The sequence below is a fragment of the Aulonocara sp. 'chitande type north' Nkhata Bay genome, linkage group LG13 (genome assembly GCF_057382095.1).
Source record: "Aulonocara sp. 'chitande type north' Nkhata Bay isolate Kocher_YH1m ecotype deep benthic linkage group LG13, A_spYH_male_GT1.1, whole genome shotgun sequence".
Taxonomy (NCBI): Eukaryota; Metazoa; Chordata; class Actinopteri; order Cichliformes; family Cichlidae; genus Aulonocara; species Aulonocara sp. 'chitande type north' Nkhata Bay.
This window is the reverse complement of record NC_141356.1, coordinates 10,930,700-10,954,690: the sequence shown is the minus strand read 5'-3', so window position 1 is coordinate 10,954,690 and position 23,991 is coordinate 10,930,700. Positions and strand designations below refer to the sequence as shown.

Below are 23,991 nucleotides of genomic sequence, written 5' to 3'. Positions count from 1 at the left end.
CATTCACTGCCAGCCATTGGCAGTGAATGAGTTAAACCCATTGACTCATTCACTGCAATTGACGGCTATAGACGTCAATGGCAGTGAATGAGTTAAGTGTCTTCATAGTTTTATTTTTGAGATACACCAATTTTTATATACTGCAGGAAAAACGAAAATAAATATTATAATGCAAATTTGTAAAAAACAACAACAAAAAAAACAGCATGTGCATCAAAATAAACTATTTCCAGCAGTGCAACTTGAGTTCTAAGCATCACAGAAACATACAGAAAGTCATTAAGTCAAACATAACTTTTAAAAACACCAGTATAGGCTTATAAGTCCCTGAAGGTAAAAAAAACGACATTTCCGTGAAAATGATGTCACTTCCGGTTTCGGGCAGGTAATGCGATAGATATTATGTTTTTGTTCCTGCAAGCGCTTTTTATGCAATTTTTGCAAAGCTATATGTGGAAGGAAACTGTGACCGAGGACAAGCTGATGGCATAAGATGTAAGTACAACTCCTACGGTTTCACATGCAAAAAAAATTTATTGCGCTAACTTACGTGGTTCCGGTTCTACAGGGATTTAAAAATAGTTACGCAAAACGGAGCGTGCCCGCTCCGACCGGCTTTAGAGGGTTAAAAATGAACCATGATTCATATTTTTAATTAGCATGTTTGATATTTTTCAGTTTTGCAGCATTTCTGTGATATTTGTGTCTGATAAGATCACACCCACATCAGACTGAGGCCTCGTACGGACATAAATTCTCTCTTTGATATTAGAGGCTCTGAACAATCACAGCTTCTTCTCTTAAACTGTAAACATGAGTGAAAACAAACTGTTTCTCTGCCATTTCTTACAGAAACGCTGAACACTGATAAATCAAAGCCCCAAGAGAGAAGCTGTGGAAAAGTTGTTAGTGTCACATCCAGGACAACATTCAAATCCCTCCCGACACACACACACACACACACACACACACACACACACACACACACACACACACACACACACACACACACACACACGCTGTGGTTAAATTTGTCACTTGCATGCACACTTACTTTATTCTTGTTTTACATGTTTGTATTAGTATTTTGTACTATGTGTGATATTAACACACATTAATTTGCACATCATACTAGGTCATATTAAGCTGTCCATCTTTGATATACAGTCTATGACCTGCTCAGAGCAGACGGCTGTTCCTGTTGGTTTTACAGCAGCAAAGCTTCAGAGCATCTTCCAAACACGCTGCACTGGTTTACAGTAAATGTGCTCTGATGAAGCCTCCTTCACCCTCCTCCCTGAGCAGCAGTTTCTGTGCATCTGTAGGGTTTTTAGGACGTCTGGGTTCTGGTGTTAGTTGCTTGCCCGATGAGCCGCCTTTCAGTGGATAAGCTGCGCCCGGTGTTTGTCCTCTTACCTCACAGACAACAGTTTGCAGGAAGCGATTAGAGCAAAGAAACTACAGACAAGGGGACTTAAATGAAACTGTGTAGACGTCCCTGCTGGATGAAGGAGGGCTGGACTTCATGCATCTGCTAGCACAGAAAGCAGAGAGGCAGTCAGACCTGCAGGCTCATCATCATCATCAGCAGCATCATGAGCATCATCAGCAACCACTAAACCAACCAGTTGAGCAGCTAACGCTAACTAGCAGGGACACCGCAGGCAGTGTGTGTGTGTGTGTGTGTGTGTGTGTGTGTGTGTGTGTGTGTGTGTGTGTGTGTGTGTGAAGCAAAGAGTAGCTCATTTCCTTCTCAACAGGAAGTGGCAGAGCTGATCAGGCGGGATGAAGATGGGAGTTAGTGTTGTTGTTGTAGTTAGCAGCTGAGTGGTCAGTGATGCGTTCACGGTTGCAGAGATGCTGCTGGCTCTCGTGTGAAGTAAAGTTTGCAGCAGATGTTTTGTTTGCAGCGTCTTTGGAGTCGTGTTTTCTCCTTTTTGTGCCTTTTTTGGTTATTTTGCATTTCTGTGAGCTTATTTCTGGTTGTGTGATGTTAGCATTGGATTCTCTCGGGCTTCCTGTCACAGTCCAAAGGCACACGTGTGAGGTTAACTGGTGATTCTGAATCAGTGTGTGAATGTTTGTGTCTCTGCGACAGGCTGGAGACCTGCCCAGGGTGTACCCCGCCTCTCAGCCTGTGACAACTGGGAGAGGCTCCAGCACCCCCACGACCCTGAATGGGATAACTGGGACGAGATGAATGGGCGAGCTTGTTTTTGTCAGCCGTTTAAAACTGAAGAAATCTAAAAGTCACATTTGATGATGCACGTCCAAACTCAGAGCCTGTTATCACACAATAATCTCAATCTGCTGTGTGCATGCTGCAGGTGTGCAGCAACAACATGCACATGTCATTGGTCAGATAATTACAAACAGCACAAACACAGCCCACAGGTGCAGTTCAGGTGAAGCTAGCAGCTACAGCCACCTGTGTCACCATCCACCTGTCAGTCAAAGAGGCCACGCCCCTAATAATGGTGAAATCTAAAAGCCTCCTCCCTCCTGTACAGGTGTTATGAAGGAGGCAAGTAGAGGCGGTTTGTGTATCAGGCTGTAAACATGTTTATTTCTGCTTTAAAGTTTAAAAATGGGAGTCACTGCTGCCTCTGCTGGACGTTAGAGGAACTGCACATTTCAGCTTTATTTTCCAGCCCCGGAGGTTGAAGCTGGTTTCACTTCGGCTCTCAGGTGACGATGTGGGCTGAAACACTACAGCTGAGCATTCAGGTCACCGAGCTGATGAAGAGAGGCCGGCTGACTGCTGACACTCCACTGCACACACGTTGCACTAAACACTGCAACACATTATGTAAAATACGCCCCCCGGGCTCATTCAGCAATCTGTCCGTGACTGGGATACAAGCTCCGATAATTTAAGATTATTCCAAGTTCTCGATAAATAACCGGCGGCGTGCGCCTTCCGATCGAGTGAGGAGAATCTGGGTTGAGCGCGGCTGTTTTCACTCTCCAGATCGCTGCTCAATGACTCGTGAAAAGCAGAGGGAATAATTCCTTGAAGGCTCTTTTGTTTCGTGCTTCTGTTCATTTGCCAGACTCTGTAAATGGCAGCGTGCGGCGCAGACCTGGTGGCTCCGTGGATTCACAGCTCGCTGGTCTTCATTAAGATGATGACTAAGAAATTATCTGTCCAGCATCCCACCATTAATCTGCCCCGCGGCCGCCAGTGTTCCCACGATCTGTTGGCACTCACGCACACTCAGGCACACTCAGATTTACTCAAACCTCTCGGGGTGTTATGTCACTCTGCAGTGCGGCTCTCAAAGGGCTGGGGGCTGAGTTTAAGCTACTTATTGTGAGGAGAGAAAGAGAAACTGAACCGTGTGGCCTTTAAAAGAAAAGATGGCTGAGCGTCAGGAAAAGGTTCTTTCTTTCCTCCCTCCGAGACTCTTATGAGACGTTTTTTATTTCACTCAACAGAAACTTTTCCTCTGCCTGCAAGCCTGTTGAGGATCCTCCAGCAGAGAGCATGTCGCTATCATTTCTCGTTGAAGGGATTCAAGCAGCACTTCCCCAAGTACACGACCCCAAAGCGATGATCTGATTCTGTGCGCTCAAACCAAACCGATCTCAGCGACGACATCATCTGCTTCCATTACACAGACAAACCTCCGAGCTGCGAACAAACGGAGGAAGACGGCGGTTTGAAGTCTGAAAAGACTGATGGTCAGTAACTTTCAGAAGGACTGGTTTGTTCGGCGCTGCCAGCGACTCCCAGGTTTACAGACTTGCTCTGGACTGCTGGGTGTGGATCTCAGTCATGTGATCACAGCTTTGAGAGAAAAATACTGCATAAAAGCTGCCGACCTGTCAGGTGCTTCAAAACTAGTAAAGCACACCGCTCTGCTCGTTCCAGCTCAGCGTTTTTATTGTTGGACTCTCCCGGAGTAGCTTTGCATGAATCAAGTTCAGAGTAAGCCTTCTGTGTCTGAAACGAGCTGTTTTAGCTCCTCTCCCTGAAATCTAGATTTCCTGTGACTGGCTCCACCCACCTGGTAAAAAGACGTTTTGAAGATGACCTGTAACATCTTCCTCCTCCTTCTTCTGGGAGCTCACGTTGGGGTTCTCTAAAGCGAATCATCATTTAAAGTCCTGAATCCCGCCTCCACACGCTCTGCGCTTTAGCCTGACGAGAAGATTTGAATCTGTTCCTGTGATTCTTCCATAGTAGATGGATCTTTAGCTGATAACGAGCTGTGCCTTACTCCTGAGTTGAACTGAAAGGACTTGAAGTCATGAAATGTTTTATTTTCTCGGTGCATGACGTGAGCTCCAGCGTGTCGGTTCATCCGTGACAGCCGCCCGTCGCTGTCTGTGTCCACTCAAGTAAAACTTACAGGAAACCGACTCACTGTGCAACCAACGTGTAATTAACAATGATGAGATATTAAAAAACCGACTCGACTGCGTTTGTGCCTCTGAGACCTGCTTTTATGTTGGATGCTTTGAGGTCAGGTGGGATCCTTTCAGATGTTATTGGCTGTCATTTCCACCTGATTCGGTCTCGGCTGGTTTCCAGCACAGAAACATTTGTCTGTAAAATCCTTTCAGTTTGTTGTAAATATGCTGAATTTTGTGAATGTAAGAGTCTGTTGGTAGCAGCAGGAGAAGAGTCCAGATGGTTTATGGAAATATTTTTCCAGCAGACTCCCCAGTGTTCTCAATTATCTCTGCAAGGTCGAGCGGGGAAAACAAGCTTTTATTGTTTGATGCAGGACCGCGAGCACGCTCAGGAGGAGGAGTTCCTCTGGGCTATTTATAGAAGCTGCCCTGATTTCACCACCTGCTATAAATAAACTCACCTACATGCTTTTCATTCAGAGCTGTGCGTCAGGCTGTTTACGAGAATGGAAAGGAGCCTGTAGTAGCGACGAGGTCAAAGGTGACTGCTCCTCTGAGGGATGAACCAGGAGATCGTTGCAGCTTTGGACAGATTTGCATGAATATCAGCTTTGATAAAGCACATGTCTCAGTCTAACAGGACTGTCTTTCCCAAAATGTACTCTGTGTTTTCTTCAGTCAGACCTGAAACAAGTGCCTGAGAACATCACTTCATCAGGACAGTGTTGATGAAGTGAGCAGACGGCAGGTTTACGAGTGGCTCATGCAGGCATCTGAGCCTCGACGGACGACATCAATGGCAAAGACGGCGCTGTACCAAAAATCACCCAGTGACTGCTTTGGTTACGAGCCTATTTCCATGGTAACCTGTAGTTTTTCTGTTGGTCTGCAAATGCTCACTAACCACTCACACAGTGGTGGTAAAACTCGAAAAAGGTTCGCCTTCAAAGTAAAACATGTTTTACATGGCACAACATTTATTTTGAAGGTGAACCATTTCCATTTCCTGTTTGCATGGAGACGCTGGGGTTTGAATGCCCGAGCTTCTTCAATGAGACGTGAAACGTGGCGTGAAGCATGACTGAGAGCCTGCACAGACGTGAAGCAGATCAGCTGACTGCAGCACCTGCTGTACTCTTAATGCACACACACACTCTGTGGTTATTATTGAAAAATGTGAAAATCCGCTGATCAAAGCTGTGAACCAGAGCGATCTTATGACTTCATGCTGTTTGGCATGTTCAGATGATACTTGTGTCGACTGCTGACAGACTCATCATTCGCTGCTGAATGCAAACGAGGTTAAAATTGTTCGGTCGTCTCCAGCTCATTACAGTCTCATCATGCTGGGAGTAGGAAATAAATAAACTTCCTGTTTCTCTCAGACTCGCTCCTCTCTCTGCAGAGCTGCCCCCCCCCTCCAATCATAAATCTGTGAGCCCTCCTCATCATGCACAAATGTCCTTTGATGGATGAACATTTGTCCACACAGAAAGAAGCTGTAATGGTGCCAGTTAAACTGGAATGAGCACACATCCTCCAATGAATACTGTAAATGCCATATGAATAATAAATTATCTGGCTGTGTGTGTGTGTGTGTGTGTGTGTGTGTGTGTGTGTGTGTGTGTGTGTGTGTGTGTGTTCAGTTTAAATTAATTCCTATGTGAACGTTTCCCAGATTGCCTCTCTTCAGTCAGATCTCCCCGCTGGCAGCAGCGGCCGCTCGGCGCTTCGTTGCTCTCAGATGAGGCTTTGATCAGCAGGAAGCAGACGCTGATGCTTTTATACTCTTTACACTAAAATCATCGTCGTCACTTATCCCTGTAAACGAAGGCCCAGCCTTCCTCCAACACCTCAGGCTGCATATTTAGAAAAATAAGAGCATTTTAGGGAAATATGCAGCTCTGCTCTCAGGTGGAAAACATGTCGTGTGATTAATTATAAACCCCTCGAATAGCCATAACAGTGACGTCATCATTCGTCAGAGTGATGCGTTATTACAACATATTTACAGTCAACACACGTATGAAACGTGCCTCAAATTTAGAGTAACGATTTTGGTTTCTTTGGTCGACGTTGTCTGAAGAGATCGTAATGAAAATGTAACAACTTTCACAATCAGACCAAGGACGCCCCGTATGCTCCGAGCCTGTCGGACAGTTTGTTACTGCGTTTATAGAATAATTATGAAGCTGAGCATATGACCACAGCGCTCACGTGAAAATTATAAGGACTCCCGCTCTCATCGTGTCCTCGTCACACACAGGTGAGCCAATCAAACATCACAATACACACTAATGTAAATCCTTTACAGCTGTTGTCCAGCGGTCCCATTTAACTTCAATATTTAATATAAAATGAACTCATAATATTCTCATTAAAAAGAATAAATGAATATTCCGGCACAGGTGAGCCTCCATATCAGAGAGTTGGCTTTCATGAGGGATTCGTTTGTTTTTCTGCAGAACATCGCCGCCTTTCACCCACATCTGTAAACCTCTGGACAGGAAAGAGGCGACCCTGTTTGTTAGTGTAACAGTGAATGAATGACAGTGCGGTCAGGGCCGATGTTTGAGTCGGGGTGTGTGTGTGCCTCTGTGAGAGCAACAAACCAACCAACCCTGCTGTAACGTTTCCTCAGACACACCTTCACGGCCAGGCTTCCTGCAGACAGCAGCCACCCGGCTTCAGTGGGATAGACACAGCACACATATTTTATCCAAGTCTGATTTTTGTAATATTCCATGAAATATATAAAAGGTTTTTAATTTTCCGTAATATGTATGGAAAAGCTCAAATTATTGTAAAAAAGAGCTGTTGCTCACAGAGCCTTTAAAGCATGAATCTGCTCATTAACAGCATTAAATATTTGTGCAGAAAGAAACCATCCGATCGTTCACTCGCAGCTTTTTCTTGTGCCAAACATTTAGACACACGCTCTCTGCAGGTGAATCATTTATTAATCACATTATCGGGGCTGCACACTCAGGCTATGATTAGCAGCAAATCAGTGCAGCTGCTATAAATAACCACAAAGTGCTCGAGTGTGTGGGCTTGTGTTACTCATGTTGTGAGGCCATAAATCTGTTAATGAAGTCACACTGTGAGGACCGAGTCCTCTGAATGTAAGTCGTTAAGTCGATGGAGACGTGTGAGCGAGAGAGTGTGAAAAGAGATGAAGAACACAAGGATGAGATGATAGAAGGATGAGTTATTAGAGAAGAGGAGGAGCATCACTCTGCAGTAGGGCTGCCACGATTAGTCGACTATCAAAATCGTCAACGACTAATTTAATAGTCGACGCGTCGTTTGAAGCTTTGTAAGATCCCAAAAGACGCAGGAATAAGTAGCAGGATTTAAGAGTGTAATAACGGACTGAAACAGAAGATGGCAGCACTGCATGTACAAGGATGCCAGCTGCCGTTAAACCCCCGAAGAAGAAGAAGCAGTGTCCCAGAATTCATAGCGCAGCCCAGCTCAGTTTCCAACAATGGCGGCAGCTAGTTAGTTTTAATATTACTCTTATTATTCTTTCTGGGTCACAAAATAAACGTTTGACATATTTTCAGGCGAGAATGTAGCTGTGTAAACCTCAAATATCGGCTCAGTTTATCAAGACACCACATATTTTCAAAAGCGCTCCGACGTTTTCGGAGACGTCTGTTACCCACTAGCTCGATAGCTAGCCGGGGGCTAGGCTCACTAGAGCCGTGAGAACACCGGACTCCCGGCAGATCGTTTTCAAACCCACCGCCGCTACTCAGGTTAAACATGATATATGAGTCACTTAGATAACTTGAAAATGTTATTGTTTGGCTTTTTTTAGTATTTTATTTGTTCCTGAGTAAATCGGTTTGGCTGAGATTAAAGTTATAGTTTTTACACAGCTGAATAAACGTCAAGCAGACAGCTGATTATCAGAAGTGTGAGATGCTCGAGAATTTACTCCGGTGTCCTGTTATATTTTAGATAGCAAGGAGTTTATTAAACTTCACCGAAACAATCTGCAAATTTCATTTAAATTTAATAAACGATCATCTTGTCTTTATTTTTAGTTAGCACAGACCTTACACACTTAAAGCTGTAAGCTAGTGATAGTTATATAAGAGCAGATGCTGCTGGTGCAATCCGGTTGTTCAGTCTGACGTCACTAGCCGTGTCTGGGCCTAAACTCCGCTGCAGGTCCATATATCAAACGATCACTATGGCATTACTGAGAGTTAAAAACTGTCTAAAGTCTTTCATCTTTAATAAAATGATCAGCGTTCTGCTCTACCAGGTGTAACAATTGAGTTTAACATCCAGGCATCCATGAAAACGGAATTTATGACATTTAACGGAGTTAGAAGTTAGCAGGGAGTTAGCTCGCTAGCTTCTATCTAAATACAATATAGCATGTCCTGACTGCGGGGTTTTGGAAACAAATTCAAACGTACAGCTCTGTTATCACTTCCAACATAAATGAAGACAGAAAACGAAACAGCAGTGACGTTTGTAGGGTTACTGAAGTTGGGCTAGCTGGTATATAATGATGTGCTACGTGACCGCTAGCGACACAGCTATGTTAGCATAATATAAACAAGCTAACTTTTTTTCCACTTGATAAAAGTTAATGTGAGTGTTCTCGGTGGTCAGGGACAAATGTAATCGCATGGCAGGATGCTGTAAAAGGACCAAACTTCAGCCAGGAGAACAACTGAGATAATCCATCCACAATACGAGGTTAGTCATTCATATACTGCTGCATGGGCTGGGCTGTAGTTACATCCTAAGGTTTTAAAAACTGAGCTTAAATAAATGATTAGCGGTAATAGAAGCCGAGGGAGGTCAACAGTGATCACTGACTGTTTTAGGAGCTTTTTGAGCTCAAATAGAAGAAAATACAAAACATTAAACATGTTAACAACACAAAAGCCATATTAAACGCAGACTACTTTAGACCCGGAAGTAGGATTCGTCACGTCATCACTTAACGACCGGATAAGCTGTACATTTTACGTCCAATGGATGATGATCTGATTAGTCGACTATCAAAATAATTGTTTGTGGCAGCCCTACACTGCAGACACGGAAACACAGAAACAAGTCGTCACAAAGCCCAGTTTTAGTTTTAACGATGCTCATCTTTCATTAAGAGTCTGTAGACAAACCTGGAGACAGTCCTGTGAGCCTGTGTGTGTGGTTTTAGGTTCCAGGTCAGAGGTCAGCGTGTGTGTGCTGCTGTTTAACTCAGTCCCAGCGTGCTGCGTGCTAACCATGTTACTTTAACTAAAAACAAGCTGACTGTACCTTTAAGGAACATTAACCCTGGCTTCATTGTTTACATCTGAAGCTTGTGTCACTCTGTGGCTCTGATTGGAGGTTTCACATGACAGTGAAGGATATTCCCCCGTCTGTGAGTGCTGCACATTTATGTGGTGATTTTCTTATTTTTAGACCAGCCTGCTTTTCTCTAATACTTTGTAAATTAGTCATCCGGCCCATAACAGCCTTCTTTGACCTTCTGTTCAGACTCATGGGTGTGAAAGGATGTGAGAGAGAATTCATTTCTACTGAGTAGAAATGAATTCTACTCGCCTCTGTCAGTGCGCCCCAGGGCAGCTGTGGCTACAATGTAGCTTGCTATCGCCAGTGTGTGAATGTGTGTGTGAATGTGTGTGTGAATGGGTGAATGACTGAATGTAGTGTAAAGCGCTTTGGGGTCCTTAAGGACTAGAAAAGCGCTATACAAATGCAGGCCATTTGACCATTTACCAGTATAAACTCTGTAGCTGTACACACACACACACACACGCTCGGTTTTATCAAATGTCAGTGAGATAAAGAGTAGAGTATAAATACGACAAAAAACCAAAGAAGAAGACGTCTGGAAGTTGTCGGGTATCATCCAGTAGAGACGGGTGTTCAGGTGTGTGTGTGTGTGTGTGTGTGTGTGACCTTGGCTCCACAGTTGTCATGCTCAGACCTCAGCTTCCCTGCCCTTGGCAATACGGTTGTTATAGCAACCGCGGCAGCTTGCAGGCTCATTGGCTGGCAGGTTGAGAAGGAACGTCTGAGCGTGTGTGTGTGTGTGTGTGTGTGTGTGTGTGTGTGTGTGCGTGTGTGTGTGTGTGTGTGTGTGGAGAGAGATACCATCTCTGAGATCAATGGAGCTTCGTGGCCGACACACCTGTTCTATTTCTGCTTCTATTATTTCATACACGGCTGCTCCGTGTGTCACACACCTCTGCATGCACTGACCTTTCCGAACTACACACACAGACTCACACACACACAGGTCTCAGGTTAAGCTACAGGTACCACAGTGCAGTGAGCGTGCTGGTTGAACATCAGCCCCTGTGAGTAAATCTGTTCGTACTATTATTATTATTGCTGTTCCTCCAGATGCTCATGTTTATCCTCTGAACCAGCACACGGAGACACAATAACATCCTGATTTCATAAAAATGTAAACGCACCAGAAATGGGAGCAGTTTATTTTGACCCATCGACCCCGGGAGCTGAGGCTGGGTAAAAAGGAGCGTCAACAATTAAATGTTCAACTTTTACAAATATTGTGCTCATGTTCAGCTCTATCTTACCATCACAGTTCAAAATAAGCCTTCTTTTTATCAGACTGAAACAAGCCTCCCCTCAGAAATCCAGTTTTCCTCTTACTGACAGCAGGATAAGGACGGTGTTCCCACATTTATCCAGCCATGTTTTCCAGCTCCTGTGGGATCGCGTGCCATCTCCATCCCAGCAGGCTAAAACTGCCCAGCCCGCCTCACTGTGCTGATTGGCTGACAGCAGCAGCAAAATGGATCCATGAGTGTCACACACCGGATCTGAGAGGACGGACAGTTTTGTCCGTCCTCTCAAACAGGAGACAGAAAATAAACTGGTGTCTGTGAGGTCACAGTGAGGAGACTCGGCGAAGGTCACGAAACACGACCTTTACAACAATAACAGAGCATGAGACTGTGTGTGTGTGTGTGTGTGTGTGTGTGTGTGTGTGTGTGTGTGTGTGTGTGTGCTGATAATGATGCCATTAAAGCAGCAGGTGTATTTATAGCGCTGTCTGCAAAGGAGAACATTGACCCTCTGAACGGGAGACGAAGAACGATCCTCCCGCGCCGATCGGCGCATCGGGCGACAAGAGAACGCCATCGAACCATGACAGCTTGGCCGAGCGTGAATCTTCAAGGAACGTACTCCTCCAAGTTATTTTGGGTCTTCCTCGCCGTCTCTTTCCATTCCTCGGGTTCCACAGAACCGCGACACGGGTGGGTCTCGGGTCCGGTAGCCGAAGGATGTGAGCGGCGAATCTGAACCGGTGCTTGGTGACTTGGACGTGGAGCGGCTTCCTCGTTAGTAACGCGATCCCGATATGTGATCTTGAGCAGCCGTCGAAGGCAACGCTGTTGGAAGATGTCGAAATCATTGTTGGGTCTGCGCCTCGCAGGCCTCGCTGGTTCAAAGACTCATCACCCGTGAAGAAAGAAAGACAAACAGCTCAACTTGCTAGCAAGGGGAGCCTGGTCAGATCCTCAGAGCAGCAGTGTGTGTGTGTGCATGTGGGTGTTTTTGTGTGACTTCCTGCTGATCGCAAAGGGTCACCTCCCCTCACCCTGCATATGACTCAACCCCTTTTTAACAGTCTCACCACACAGAAGCACAGGTGAGGCCATAAAGGGCAGGAAGTAAAACATCCTCCCTAAATAAGGACCAGAAGCTTACATGCAGTGTGCTGTTACCCTCGATGTGGGGAACAGAAAAATCTCTAAACATACAGGTTAAAACAAGGTTTACAGATTTAAGCACAACAACGACAGCATTTAACATTTCACTCTAACATTCATTAAAAAGTTTATTTCTACATGTTTATGATGATTCATCACTTCTACCACTGTGTGACACCAAATCCATCACGTAAAGCTGCGAGTGACGAATCGGTTCCAACATTAAATCTTTAAAATGATGTAAAAACGCTGCCACAGTCACTGCTGTGATGTTCGTGCGTGTGTTGTAGTTTTAAAGCAGCTCTTTGTTTGCCTGAGTAAAGTTTTGAGTGCTCCTTTACTCCTGCGTATACCTTATAGCCATATGTTCTCTGATTGGTCGTCTGTGTTATTACCTGTCTCCTCCCCTCCGTCCTTTGTCTTTCTAACGTCTCCGCCTCTTTCCTCCCTTCAGCCTGGCGCTGCACCCGGAGCGCTCCCTGGTGGCGACGGGTCAGGTGGGCAAGGATCCGTATGTGTGTGTGTGGGACACCTTCACCGCCCAGACCGTGTCACTGCTGCGTGACGGACACACACACGGCATCGCCTGCCTCGCATTCAGCGCTGATGGACAGGTGACGCGCGCACACACACACACACACACACACACACACACACACACACACACACACACACAGTCTAAGACTATGATTTTTAAAGATAAGGCTGGAATCAAATGTAAATTTTCTGGAAACTCTTTAGTTTTCATGTGAATGAATGAGCTGCATTAATAATTAATAATCCACCTTAAATCTACAGCATGCAGTGTAATGTAATCTTCAACACTGAGACCCTGCAGCTGGTGGGATCATTTCTATGTGAAGGATTTTGACAAAGATTTGACATTTATGCTGAACACAAACACATCCAGCATAAAAAGCATGAACGATGAAAGTCCTGCATTATTCTTAATGAGCACCAGGGGGCGACAGCAACAAGATTTCTGCTCCTTTAGAAGTGCGACACTTTGCGTCACACTGAGTAAAACATTAGAAATAAGGACCATCCAGCCCGCGCTCGCTGCACTCTCAGGCTTCGTGACATCTTTGATACCGTCTGTGGTTTTGAGTAAATAAGCCCGTGTGGCCCAGTGGGAATCTGTGGTCCACATAAACGCCGTCATCGGTGCTGTCGACTGATATTATTGCTTAGTAACAGGACTTGAGGCCCGTTTTTTGGGTTTACTGGGACCCAGATTATGACTCTGCCCGTGGGGCCCTCATGATGCTTGATGTGACGATAAGCAGACCTCTGAGGCTGAATGTGTCCTGGCGGCTTTTGTCAGATGAGTTTTGAAATTTCCGCTTTAGAAACGTGACAAAGATTTAGTCGTCCATCAGGGCTGTGGGCAGTAAATTTTTCTGCAGAGATAATGAAGCATTATGAAGTTTATCGGGGTCAGTCAAAGCCCAATAATCAATCTGTGTGTGTGTGTGTGTGTGTCCTGCATCAACCCAAAGGTCATAGAAGAATGACTCGGTGAGAGGAAGGAGGGGCAGGAAAAGGGCAGAGTGAGCTGAGAGGATGATGATAAAAGTAATGACATCATCCATCACTTTGGTTCAGTAACTTACAGTCAAAGGTGGAAAATGAGTGCGGTGCAACCCACCTGTCCTAAACTCACACACAGCATCAACCTCACATCATTTTCTCTACAGCTGCATCGATTTACCGCAGGTCGCTCTGTCAGAGGCGAGCACGCCTGGTCTTCAGACTCTGGCACGATGCACTTTGATTCTTTGGAAGAAGAACGCAGACATCGCGCTAAAGTTCGTGTCAGACCCTTGTGTCCTCACAGGGCTCCTCTCTGTGTCAATCAGCACAGTTATTAATGCTTTGTGTGCGACCCCATCGTGCTGCTGAAACACCTCTGAGGACTCCACAAACATCTGCAGGTGCTCCGTAGTATCGCACACCGACGATGGTAGCAGCTGCGACGTGACGCCTCTGTGGACGGGACTTGTTTTTCCTGCACATCCCACCTGCCTGGTTGGATTTCTGGGAAGTCCAATTGGAAAGCTTCCTCGAACTCTTCATCGTGCTCCTCAAACCCTTTCTGAGAACAGAGCAGAGCTTATTAACAGATGGACATCCTCTGTAATGGCCAGCAGGGGGCGGCTGGCTTCAGTGAGCGCTCTCCTGATCAGTTTATGGTCTCAGTCGCTGCTTTCGAGTCTTTTCAAGTCAACATCATATTAATTTAGGAAATTATCCTCCGGTTTGAGTGAGGCAGGACCAGAGAGCGGGACAGGGTTAAAGGTCAGCCCCAAGTCACGGCTGGTTTCAACACACTGAGAAACAATCAACCTCGTTACCGATGACTTTGTCAGTATTTTAAAGGAGCTCCTGAAAATCAAAACCTGATTCAAATTTGACCGACGGCTGATTAAAGATCGTCTTCTCGGGCGCGTCGGGTCGGAGAAACGTCGAGCGCTCGTTCTGTGACGTGTTTCTGTCATAACCAGCAGTTAATGTTGTAGTAGATCAGAATATGAACAGCCGTCCATCCTGTGGCTGATTGTACGTTTGCAGTCTGAATATTGAGGCACGTGTAGCCTTTAGCAGACATTGTGATTAACACCTCGGTGCACAAGCTCGATTCATGACGTGCTTTGGTCAACAGGAAGAGCAACAGTAGCAGGAGATGGTCTGCTTTAAGGCGTGGCTGATCAGTGCCGTCCTCAGTGTGATGCTTTTATTAAAACAGCGTTATTATTCCTTATACTGTGGAAGATGAGCTCTCTAAACACCGGTGGGTTTTTCCTCTCGTCTCCGTGACATGTGCAGTTTTAATAAAGATGCCTTTCACTCATTGCAGTCGCATATCTCCTGCTCCAGTGCTGGATGTTCACAGCCAATCAGAAGAACATTGTCTTAGAGAGGGGAGGAGTTACAACTGCTGCACTGAGGCTCATGAGATAAAGAAGGATTACTTTGAACTGTGAATCATGCAAAGCTGCTGAAGGACATCAGCTGACTCTGAAACCTGAAAATGGGTCAAGATCAAGTCCAGGTTCAGATTTCTGGCTTTTGTAAATGTGAATATTAAAGCGCGTTGCTCCTGAAGCATTGGTTGCTTTCTGCGATCACATGTAGACTCGTACGTGTAGTGACGTTCGTGTCCTCGTGCTTCCTGGACTTTTTTTAGTCCGATCAGATTCCCAGGAGCTGTAATCCAGGAAGCAGACGCTCCATTTGTTCTGCCATTGACTGTCTCGTTCTGCTCCTGACCTAAATGTAGTACGGGATGTGCACGCACATCTCTCTGCATGTTTGATTTCACTCATCTGTGTGTGTGTGTGTGTGTGTGTGTGTGTGTGTGTGTGTGTGTGTGTGTGTGCAGCCTGAGCAAATAGTTCCCTCTCAGCCACCTGGAGTGCTGGAGTTGCTTTTATACGCCTCCTTTTCCCTCCCGCTGACTCCACCGTGACTCATTTAGCAAACAAACCTGGTGGAGTCGCTCTGAGTTTACCGGCAGCGCCGCGTCTGACGGCACCGCCACAGACGCCAAACTCGGTGTCGTGTCAACACGTTAGAATAACTTCTAACGAATGCTTCCCCCAGTCCCTGCAGGTCCCTCCCGTCGTGTCAGCCTGCGGCTGGGAAAATGAAACGCGTCACAAACCAACATATGAAATAACCCTGGGTGTGAGTGGGCGGCGTGCGCGGTAAATAAACTGTTTCTCAGCAACTGATGCTGAAATAAGAAAATCAATAGAGCTGTAAAGAGCGAAATCATAAATAACAGCAGCTTAGAGTCAGACCCGCCTTCACTCACAGAGAACATGATGATGGTGCTGACGGGTTTATCAGCTCTGTTCACGTGCAGCTCAGCTTACAAAATACCCGAATACCTGAAGGTGGGCGTGGACCCGGAGCTGAGGACCATCTTCATCGACCATCTCAGACGTGCTCTCGCTGTCCTCTTTCTGCCGTTTGGTGGCGTTTCTGTGCGTTAGGGAGCGTCAACATGAAAACACCTTAACCATCATCCTCCAGCTCTCCTGTGCTCCACAGCTCCGTAGCCACCCGCCATCGTTATCTGTCGACGGCCCAACATCGCTTCACTAATGATGAGATTTCCATCCAAACGTCCTTCAGTCTGAAGACGGTTCGTCATCTTTGGAATTTAAACATATAGAAATGAAAGCAGTGTTGTCTGCAGGGCGGAGCCACACTGTGGGGGGGCCTAACTTTAACTTCCAGGTGTTTTACAGGAAGTGAGGCGTTCCTTTCAAAGCGATTGTGAAAGAAGAACTAATCATTTGATTTGGGTCGAGCATTAAAAGAGAGAGCGGTAAAGGTCGGCTGAATAATACAGCACCCATCGTGCACGTCAACATATTTATTATAAGATAAGGACTCGTGCACGCCACGATGTGGCTGACGAGTGTTTACGATGTACGATGAGACAATCTTCTTCTGCAAAATCACCTTTAAATTCAAACGACTTCTAATTCCTGACGGTGGGATTATTTCCTCCTGATTCTCGTGTATTTACAGGAAAACACTGTAAGTTAAATAAAATGAAATTCCATTAACCTCTTAAGCCCCAAACCTACCTGACCTTTTGCCCCCGTATCAGGGGCGTTGGGGCTTAAGCGGTTAATTAGGAATTCTGCTCTTAGTCCTGTTAATAAGTGTTAGCAGTGACCTGGCCTGGTCCTTGCTGTCAGCTCCTGACGGACTCAGTGAAGACACTAAAAACCTGTTTTTTACTTTGGTTTTGATTTGTGATTCTAACCGTGGAGCCTGGAAAAGCTGAAGTCTTTGTGAGCGTCACAGCAGGACGACTCTGGAAGGTCTGATGCTGAAAACACATCAAACGTTTGCTGGAAAACCAGATCTGAAGGTGTCGTTGAGGTCAGACGGTGATGAAACTGCCAATAAGCTGCACTGGTTCTGGTTTCTGTGGACGTGAGTGATATTAATGAAAACGCTGTCGCTGCTGCTGAGCTGTGAGGCGACTCTGTGAATGCTGAGCCAGCAGTTTCTGCCCCTGGCACTGACTTTGGATGACTGAACATCTCAGGCTAAATCAAAATAAACACACAATCAATAAAATAATCATAACTCCAGCTTAATAATAAATCAAGTGTGCAGGCTGTGGCTGATTTATTGAGGACTGCTGTGAAGCTGAATCCTTTATGATCTGCTGAGTCTTTGATCACTGAAGGAGCGCAGACGTCTGTTTGCGCAGCAGCTCGACGCTCCTTTCAGGTATTCTTCCCGTTAACCTTTCAATTCAATTCAATTCAATTCAATTTTATTCATATAGCGCCAAATCACAACAAAAGTCGCCTCAAGGCGCTTCATAGATACAGAGGAAACCCCAACAATCATATGACCCCCTGTGAGCAGCACTTTGGCGACAGTGGGAAGGAAAAACTCCCTTTTAACAGGAAGAAACCTCCGGCAGAACCAGGCTCAGGGAGGGGCGGGGCCATCTGCTGTGATTGGTTGGGGTGAGAGAAGGAAGACAGGATAAAGACATGCTGTGGAAGAGAGACAGAGGTTAATAACAGATATGATTCAATGCAGAGAGGTCTGTTAATACATAGTGAGTGAGGAAGGTGACTGGAAAGGAAAAACTCAATGCATCATGGGAATCCCCGGCAGCCTACGTCTATTGCAGCATAACTAAGGGAGGATTCAGGGTCACCTGGTCCAGCCCTAACTATATGCTTTAGCAAAAAGGAAAGTTTGAAGCCTAATCTTGAAAGTAGAGATAGTGTCTGTCTCCTGAATCCAAACTGGAAGCTGGTTCCACAGAAGAGGGGCCTGAAAACTGAAGGCTCTGCCTCCCATTCTACTTTTAAATACTCTAGGAACAACAAGTAGGCCTGCAGAGCGAGAGCGAAGTGCTCTAATAGGGTGATATGGTACTACAAGGTCATTAAGATAAGATGGGGCCTGATTTTGAATTCTGGATTTAACAGGAAGCCAAAACAGGAGAAATCTGCTCTCTCTTTCTAGTCCCTGTCAGGACTCTTGCTGCAGCATTTTGGATCAGCTGAAGGCTTTTCAGGGAGTTTTTAGGACTTCCTGATAATAATGAATTACAGTCGTCCAGCCTGGAAGTAATAAATGCATGAACTAGTTTTTCAGCGTCACTCTGAGACAGGATATTTCTAATTTTAGAGATGTTGCACAAATGGAAGAAAGCAGTCTGATATATTTGTTTAATATGTGCGTTGAAGGACATGTCCTGGTCAAACATGACTCCAAGGTTCCTCACAGTGTTACTGGAGGCCAAGGTAATGCCATCCAGAGTAAGAATCTGCTTAGATACCATATTTCTAAGATTTTCAGGGCCGAGTACAATAACCTCAGTTTTATCTGAATTAAGAAGCAGAAAGTTAGCGGCCATCCAGGTCTTTATGCCTTTAAGACATTCCTGCAGTTTGACCTCAGCCTTTCCAAGCAAACCTTTGAAAACGCTTTAAAGGTTTGGTCGTTAGAAATAAACTTGAGTTCATCTGAAATGTTGCAGAGTTGCTATATTTACACTTACAAACACGTCACATGAGCGTCAGGCTAATCGAGCAGGGAGCCCCGCCCTCTGTCAGCTTGGATTAAGCTTTTGCACGTATGAAGCAGATGAGCTGTCAGATTTCTGCACGTTCAGCCTCTTTTTTAAATTGTTTGTAGACATTTTGGATGCGTAACCGTCCTCGTCTCTCCTCCGCAGCGGCTGGCCTCGGTCGGCCTGGACGCCAAGAACACGGTGTGTATCTGGGAGTGGAAGAGAGGGAAGATCCTGGCCACGGCCACGGGACACTCGGACAGGGTGAGAGCGTGCACCAATCAGCTTCCTCTGCAGTTAAGCCTCGCCGCTTGCCGCCGTCTGGCAAAGCCTCTGGGCGGTGCCGTCTGAGCGGGACAGAAAATCAGCGTGAAGCACCACACACCAATCAGATCTCAATAAAAAATCTTTTACAGAGTTTGAAAGTGTTTCCTTCTCATCGTACTTCCACTGTGCATGCACGCGTTTTCACATAAACCCGATAACGGACGATTCTTCTGTTCTCCAGATCTTTGACATCTGCTGGGATCCGTTTCAGCAAAGCCGCCTGGTGAGCTGCGGCGTGAAGCACATCAAGGTAACGCAGAAATCGTCGTTTTGTGCTCGTCTCCAGAAATGTGGAAGTAAAATGTAACGTATTCCTCCTACCCAGAAATATGACTGGTCAGCACATTGACCTTCTCCACCTTCATGTAGCCGCTTAGTTTCACTCGAGGTAATAAAATAGTTCCTCTGAACGCCCGTCATTAAATATCTCTAACGAGCCGAGAAGGAAGCAGATATAAAAGCTGGAGACAACTCCCAGCTCAGCTTCTCTCATCCAATCAGAGTCCAGTCCAGATATCAAAAAGCACCTTTACATGGTTCACTGCTGTGGATTTAAATACAAGACAAATCCAGGACAATTTAGATTGTTTTTTCTTTTTTATTTGCTGTTTTGAACACAAACACGACCAAAGCGTGCTCGGTGAGTTGGTGGAGATCACTCTTCCCCAGCCTGCTGGAGCCTCCTTCCCAGTGCTCTCAGTGTTCTCCTCAGTGGTATGCGCGGTAACCCTCTCGCAGGTGCGTCCTCGGCACTCTCTGTTTGGGTTCCTTGTTCCCTCCGCAGACCCCTTTCTCTCGCATCTCCGTCACTTTCTCTCGCATCTCCGTCACTTTCTCTCGTGTCTCCGTCACTTTCTCTCGCATCTCCGTCACTTTCTCTCGGGTCTCCGTCACTTTCTCTCGCATCTCCGTCACTTTCTCTCGCGTCTCCGTCACTTTCTCTCGTGTCTCCGTCACTTTCTCTCGCATCTCCGTCACTTTCTCTCGCGTCTCCGTCACTTTCTCTCGCATCTCCGTCACTTTCTCTCGGGTCTCCGTCACTTTCTCTCGCATCTCCGTCACTTTCTGTCGTGTCTCCATCGCTCTCCAGAAACTCTTCCATGAAGCGGTCTAAAACCGGAAAGCCATCCTCCATGAAATGTTCAATGATGCTCATCACATCTTCACGTAGCTTTTCCAACGCCTCTGGCCTGTAGATTCCATGAATGGTGGCCACTTCATGACTGGCTTTAGCGTCCTTAGCCCCGTTTTTCTTTTTAGGCTTGTGTTTCAGGTCGTGGTCCATGTTTGCTTCTGTGTTTGTGAAGAAGTAAGCTCAGGTGTGTTTAGTTTTAAACTCTGCAGAGGGAACTGCGATGTAGCCGTTGTCAAGGTGATCATTGGTTCTTATGCAGACAGGGAGGGCGGCAGATTTTCATAGCATAACTTTAACCTTTCACATGCTCACTGTGGTGGTCTGAGCTGAATTTGTTGGGACATCTTGTGCTGACACAGTAAAACATGCTGTGCTTCATAAATTAGAGTCAGAAAGAAGGAAAAGGGAGGGCTTGTTTTAGGGCGGGGCTACTGTGTGATTGACACTTCTGGTGCCCGTTGGTCTTTCAGTTAGCCCCTCCCCTCACTCTTTACATGTGCTTTTGAAACTAAGTCCATCGTTAATCTGCGTCTAGGACGCAGATCTGGCCTCGAACAGTAAGAAGGTGTCTCCCCGTCTCCTTCCTGACCGCCTCCGTTTGTGTTCGCAGTTCTGGTCCCTGTGCGGTAACGCTCTCACACCAAAGCGGGGGATTTTCGGGAAGACGGGCGACCTGCAGACCATCTTGTGTGTGGCCTCGGCTAAAGATGACATCACGTACTCTGGGGCGCTTAACGGAGACATTTACGTCTGGAAGGGACTCAACCTGATCCGAACGGTCCAGTCCGCCCACAGCGTGAGTCTCACCTCTGCTTCCCGTCGCAGCAGAAGGCCAGCGTGACACTCGTCTGCACGTCTGGCTGACGTGGGTCCATCGTTGCTTCATTGTGTGGATGCGTGTGTGTTCTCAGGCCGGTATCTTCAGCATGTATTCCTGCGAGGAGGGCTTCGCCACGGGCGGCAGAGACGGCTGCATCCGACTGTGGGACGTCGACTTCAAACCCATCACTAAGATCGACCTGCGAGAGGCCGAGCAGGGATACAAAGGTACGGTCACGGGGTCACCGCAGGTCATTACAGCAGCAAAGGTGACAGTGTTGCATCACACAGGTGCACACAGGGACGAGGTCTCAGCTTCTAACACAATTTAACAGAAAAGGTTTGTTTGAGGCTGCAAAGTTAAGGTACGGAGAGGGGCTCAGGTGGGAGGGAGGGGCTCAGGTGGGAGGGAGGGGCGGGTTTATCTCTATTCTAAACAATGAGGAGGAACGGTCCTTACATCCCGACGGTTCTTTGTCAGCTGAAGGTTTTAAAATGACCTGATTTTCTTTGAGGAGGTTTCTCATCTTTATTTGACCTGATTCAGCTCAAATCCAGAGGTGGTGGCTGTTTGAACCCCTCGCCTCCCCCTCCTCTGAAATGTCGCTGCCCAGCAGGAGGTGCAGACGTACGCTCTTCCTTCAGGAGCAGCTCGAGGGCGAGCCATTAATCCCACCGCCTCCTTTTAAAATCTCCTCTCTGAAGATTTTGAGGAAGAAGTTAAAAAGGAAGAAAAGATGAAAGGAAGGAGGCAAAAGTTTTGTCAGTTTGAAACGAGTTCTCCTCTTTAACACATCTCTGCTGCAGACACGATGGAGCTTCTGATTAACCGTCAAAGTTCATCTCCTCAAAAACATCCTGAAACCAGTCGCTGTGACATCTGTGGACAGGAAATGTGGGAGCATCCTGCTCTAGGACAGCTTTGCATGATTCTCCTTGTTTCTTATAACGCTCAACGGTTTGAATCCGTCCGAGTTCTGACATTGACCGACGTGACCCAACAGATACAAACCTGCCATCTCATGGTGGATTAGTCTGAAAGGCTGCTAATATATCGGCGCCTAAAAATGTTGGAGTTCCACGCCCGATGAGACGACGAGCCCGTCCTCTTCGCCTCTCGCTGCTCTGTACGTGGACAGGAAGTCGGTTTGTTTCTGCTTCCTTCTCCTCTCCCGCGGTGCGCCGCGCTCTTCCTGCGTCTGAAGCTGAAGAAAAAATAATCGTTCCCAGTTATTTCCCACGTGCCTCACAAACTCCTCTGCTGTCGGCCTGTTTTGGCTGCTGAACCTCCGGAGTTTCTAACAACATTACAGGAAAACATCACATGCTGAGCGATGCCATCAGCCACAGCAGATGCTCTTAATTGGCGAGCGCTGAGCTGCTGAGCAGCCCTGCTAATTACATTTCCGATGGTGGAAAAAAGCAGTTTTAGCAGCAAAACTTTAAAAAAACACGAAGGTTGAAGCCGAGCTGAGTCAGCAGGTTGAACTACATTCACAAAGTCCAGATCTCCCTCTGATCAGACACCTCCTGCGCTCCTCCTGGGGGTGTTCTGAACTGAGATGAATGATGTGAGTGTCCACGTGTCTCTGCTGTAGTGCAGGTGTGCGTTTCAGTCGAACCGGATTCTTTTCCTAAAACTAACCGAATCATTTTTGGTGCTTTTAAAGTGAAAATAAAAAACGAAGCAGTCCAGAGGTTCATGGAGCTCCGTCCACCGTCACCTGGCTGCACCGTCACCTCTCCAGCGTTTATTTAGTGGATTTAACCACCAAGTTCATCAAGACCGAGGACCTGCTTCCTCTGCAGTGCTGTCGTCTTCCATTTTTATCCTCCTGTTTGCTTCTTTTCCTCTCCACTGGTTTTATTTTTGTCTTTCTCCTGATGTTTTGACAGTTTTGTGTCACCTTACCTTCTCCTTTCCTCTCCTCCCTCCTTCAGGTCTGTCTATTCGCAGCGTCTGCTGGCGAGCCGACCGGATCCTGGCAGGGACGCAGGACAGCGAGATCTTTGAGGTGAGGAAGAAGACGAAACCTCACGCTGTTCCCTCCCTGCGGCGACGCGTTTCAAAGAGTTTTATTTTTGTGAAGACCTCCTGCTGACACGCAGGCAACAAAATGTTCTCATTAATCAAAACTGTGAAGAGTTTCTAATGTCAGGCAGTTTTAGCAGCTCAGATCGGCACTGAAACGTGCGTGATGTGGTGCTTTAAAATGTGAAAACCTGCTCTTGAGTTGTTGTACCTGTGCAGGTGATGGTGCGGGACCGGGACAAGCCGCTGCTCATGATGCAGGGACACAGCGAGGGCGAGCTGTGGGCGCTCGACGTTCACCCCAAAAAGCCTCTGGCTGTCACCGGCAGCGACGACCGCTCCGTCAGGTCGGTGCTCTCTTTGGACTGTGAATCATGCAAAGCTACTGTGGCTGAGTGTGAAAATGGAAGCACACAGCTGAGGCGAGCAGAGTGATACAGATCCTTACACTGAGTGCTGCTTTGGCTCTTCCTCACAAAATCACTTTGTTTTCATCTGTTATGAACAAAAACTGACAAATCTGAACCTGAAACAACCTGAAATCAGCTCATGGAGACATCATGTTGCATTTGTACCTTTCTTAAAAATATCAAAGATTATAAATTTAACTTGTTGATTACACCTCTGTGTGTGTGTGTGTGTGTGTGTGTGTGTGTGTGTGTGTGTGTGTGTGTCAGGTTGTGGAGTCTGGTGGATCACGCCCTCATCGCTCGCTGTAACATGGAGGAGGCGGTGCGCAGTGTGGCGTTCAGCGTGGACGGATCCCAGCTGGCTCTGGGCATGAAGGACGGATCCTTCACTGTGCTGAGAGTCAGGTGACACACACACACACACACACACACAGCTCTTAATTGGTTTCCTATGTGAATGACAGATTATGTACGTCCAGTCTTGGTGCCTGTGTACAAATTAAAGCTGTTTCTGTAAAGTGTTGATGGTTTTCTTCCTCTCTCTGTCCTGTGGTGTCCCCCAAGGCTCTAGTTTTGGCCCATTACTGCTTTCTTTACATACGTTAAAATGTCTTAAAGACCTA

The 23,991-nt window shown here is 46.5% G+C and overlaps 1 protein-coding gene across 4 annotated transcripts in view; it reads left to right on the top strand.

The window, feature by feature from the left end:
• LOC147315706 (echinoderm microtubule-associated protein-like 6) overlaps positions 1–23,991 on the top strand; it is a 67,693-nt gene that overhangs the window by 13,139 nt on the left and 30,563 nt on the right. For all 4 annotated transcript variants that reach the window (XM_086258695.1, XM_086258692.1, XM_086258693.1 and 1 more), the window contains exons 2-9: positions 12,535–12,694; positions 18,811–18,909; positions 19,154–19,222; positions 20,718–20,903; positions 21,019–21,154; positions 22,868–22,941; positions 23,178–23,305; positions 23,636–23,773. In XM_086258695.1, coding sequence (XP_086114821.1) covers positions 12,535–12,694; positions 18,811–18,909; positions 19,154–19,222; positions 20,718–20,903; positions 21,019–21,154; positions 22,868–22,941; positions 23,178–23,305; positions 23,636–23,773 — 990 coding nt within the window. The remainder of the gene's footprint in view (positions 1–12,534; positions 12,695–18,810; positions 18,910–19,153; positions 19,223–20,717; positions 20,904–21,018; positions 21,155–22,867; positions 22,942–23,177; positions 23,306–23,635; positions 23,774–23,991) is intronic.